Here is a 3,716-nt window from a genome sequence, read left to right on the forward strand (position 1 = left end):
TATATATATATATATTTAGGAAAAAATTCAGTCTTACAGCTGTTTCTGAGATATGCTTGAGTATGCGATATTCTGTCATCAGAAACAAATAGGGGAAAAATAGGGAAAATGAGAATGGTAAATATTGATGAGATAACGACACATCTGACTGCCACCACGTGTCTGGCTAGCTGGCTGGGTGGCTAGCTGTCTCTCCGTGTCTGTCTGTGGTTTTCTCTCTGTCCCTCTGTCTCTGTCTGTTTGTCTGTCTGTCTGCCTCACTCTCTCCCCTCTCTCTCTCTCTCTCTCTCTCTCTCTCTCTCTCTTCAGCCAATAATTTTCTAATCCATTCTCTTTTGTTCTTGTAGGTGTCGACTTCCCGTGTCTTGAAGTGGCTGCGCAGCAAGTTGCAGCGGCAGGAACAGCAGCAGCAGCGGCAGTGGCGCTCTGCTTCCCTTTCGACATGCCCAATGTAGTTTCGACCGAAAGCGGTGCCGGAACCGGAAGTGGAAACGGGACCAGAAGCTTAACGAGAAACGGCACGTGCAACGGCCATGGCAATAACGGCAGCGGAAACGGAAGTGTAAGTGGTAATGGAAACCGGAGCGGAAGCGGAAGCGGAATCAGAAGTGAAAACAGTCGCAACGGCCATCTTAACCTTTCGGAAGAGGAAGAGGAAGAGGAAGAAGAGGAAGAAGAGGAAGAGGAGGAGGAAGAAGACGAGGAAGAAGAAGAAGAAATGGAAATAGAGAGGATGTCGTCTGCTGATGACGCTGTTATGACACCCACACCGACACCCACACCGACACCCACACCAACAGCATCACCAACAACATCAACACCAACACCAACAACAACACCAACAAGAATCACATCGATGAAACGGGACAGTTTCTCGACATCATCGGCTGATATTACGATGACGACGACGACGACGACGACAACGACCACGTCTTCAGCAACGACTTTCAGTGCTTTTCGACCATGGTTGTGTAATCCTTCCAAGACCAGAAGTCCTTCACCAATTGCACAGTTGAATTTTTCTGGTAAATTTCATTCTCTTCTAATTTCTTTCATTATTCTCTCTTCATTACTTTTTCCTTCTTTCATTGCTTCCTTCTTTCTTTCTTTCTCTCTTGTCCTTTCCTCTTCTCACTCTTTCTTTCTTCTTTCTTTCCTTTCCTTTCTCTATTTATCTACTTTTTCCCTTTTTCTTTCCTTTTTTCTTCATTTCGATTTGTTCTTCTTTCATTAATTCATCCATTCTTCTTCCTTCCCTTATTTTTCCTTTTCTCTCTCTCTGCCTCTATCTTTCCTTCCCTCTTTCTTTCATTCTTTACCTTCTCTTAGTCTTTCATTGTTTAATTTCATTCATCTCACAATTTTTCCTTCACTTCTGCCTCTCTTTCTTTCTCTTTCTCCCTCGCTAGCTTTCTTTCTAGTAAATCATTCATTTTTACTTTCATTCTGTGTTTCTTACTTTCCTTTTTCTCTTTTTCTCTCTCATTACCTCTTCTCTCTTTCTGTCTGTTTCTTTTCTTTTCTTTTCTTTCTTTTCTTTTCTTTTCTTTTCTTTTCTTTCTTTCTTACTTCCTTTCTTCTCTCTCTCCCTCTCTTCAATATTCAATCCATGACAGCCATTTTAATCAAATTTATTTTACATTAAAAGTCCAAAAGAAATTTCAATTCCCATGATTCCTTACGGCAAATCGTCTGCTCTTTCATATCATTCCGCCATTGCCTACGACTTTCCCCAACCTTTCAACTATTTTCCACGTTTTTCATCCTTTAATCTTGGACATTTTCCAAAACTTGGAATACATCCAAGTTATGAAAAACACCAAAGACTGAGCAAAGACGAAATTCAGTAGCGTCCTGTTCTTCTTTATCCATTTACCAATTTATATAATATTTAATTACCAGAATATATGCTATTTAGTTCATTAATAAATTTGCCTTCGGGCAGAGGAAAGAACTTCTATTTGACCCTTTGACCTGCTAGGAACACCAGTAGCCCTCCATTAACCCTTTGCCTGTTCAAAGCATTTTCATAAGTTTGTCTTAAACGTCCATGCTTATTTTCAGATTTTGGGTTAACCCTTGTTTCCATAAGTTCTAAGTAATATACAGTTTTCCTTTCATAAGTCCCAACTTACTGAAATAGTTGAGAAAATGAGAAATGTGTATCATATATAATGCATGGAGGCCAGGGCGATATGTCCTGTTTATTATACCTGATACACAGGACAGGCCTAGGCTTAAATTACGCTGCACCTTCTATAATCAATATAGAACGGATTGAGAAATGTAAGTCTAGATAGACCATGTTTGAAAATCAGACAAGATCGACACGTTTGGAACGTCTTTTAAAGCAGAACTATCTGATCAAGTTTGCGCTATACCGTAGGTCTATTATCGTTAGATCTTATTGGGTCTTTAGTATCAAGGATTTCCAGTTACTCAAGTTCAAAGTCCGCTTTTCCTTCCCTTGGTCTTCTTCGTCAGCTCTGATGGAAACAACAGCCAAATCTCCTCACATCGGATTAAGTTGCCTTTCACACGTACTCAGAGAAAAGCGAAATGGTCGTGTCTAGAATGCCTTTAGTCATAGGTATACTCAGTTAGAGCCAACCTGCAGTTAAATGATATAAAACAACAAGCCTCAGAACAAACTGATGAGACTTCATGTTGCTGCGAAACCTGCTAGAAATAGCAACCAAATATCACTCAAATCTTACGGTGGGATCGCGGCTGATACCCTTTTGATCAAACTTCAGCCGAGATTATTTTTGGTTAGTCTTAGTTCAGGTTTGATCCAGTATGAATACGATCAAAAGTATTCCAGCCATGACCATCCCGTCTTATATTGCACAAACGTGATATATCTAGGATTGATTCAGTAAACCAACGATCAAAAATGATCCGGTTATATATTTACTGATCGAACTCAAGACTTTATGATTGTGAGCCGAATACCACTAAGCCACGGACCTTCACGTATCTACGGAATACACAGCCACATACTCGTGAATTCAAATGTAGATAATTTGATAATGTATCACATCTCATATACATGTATATGTATATATATATCTATTTATATATGTCTGTATGCATATATATATATATACATATATAAACATACATATATATATATATATATATATATATATATATATATATATATATATATATATATATATATATATATATAGACACAGAGTGGGGAGAGAAACAAAGATGAGAGAGAGAGAAAAGCACACATACGTACGCACACGCAGAACAGGCACCTGCACACATATGTATACATATATGTATATTCAATTTATATGTGCATCAGTGTATGCGAGCGCATAGTTGCGTGCGTGTGTGTGTATATGTGGTGTGTATATGTGGTGTGTGTGTGTGTGTGTGTGTGTGTGTGGTAAAGATGTCTGGATTGCAGAAAACCCAAAACAAACAAACAAACTAATAAATAAATAATGTTAGTTTAAAACTACAAAGATTGAAAAATTTTCCGCTAATTACAAATTAACGTTTGTCTTGCGTTATCTTTCAAATTTCATCGACATACATCTTGGAGAGTTAACATAGTGCTCTAGATTTTGGCATCGACAAATTTCACCACCTCTCCACTATACATACACCACTCCACACCGCATATATAAATCTCCTAACACCGTCTTCTCTTTCTTTTATGTACAATGCTATGTATGTATGCATATAGATCGGAAGAG

General features: G+C 38.4%; 1 protein-coding gene across 1 annotated transcript in view; it reads left to right on the top strand.

Moving 5' to 3' along the window:
* The window catches only part of LOC128249916 (protein sister of odd and bowel-like), a 72,346-nt gene that overhangs the window by 46,456 nt on the left and 22,174 nt on the right, over positions 1-3,716 (top strand). Inside the window, exon 2 of the mRNA XM_052974510.1 lies at positions 348-569. Within this exon, the coding sequence (XP_052830470.1) occupies positions 348-569 (222 nt within the window). The remainder of the gene's footprint in view (positions 1-347; positions 570-3,716) is intronic.

The sequence above is a fragment of the Octopus bimaculoides genome, chromosome 18 (genome assembly GCF_001194135.2).
Source record: "Octopus bimaculoides isolate UCB-OBI-ISO-001 chromosome 18, ASM119413v2, whole genome shotgun sequence".
In the NCBI taxonomy this organism is placed as follows: domain Eukaryota; kingdom Metazoa; phylum Mollusca; class Cephalopoda; order Octopoda; family Octopodidae; genus Octopus; species Octopus bimaculoides.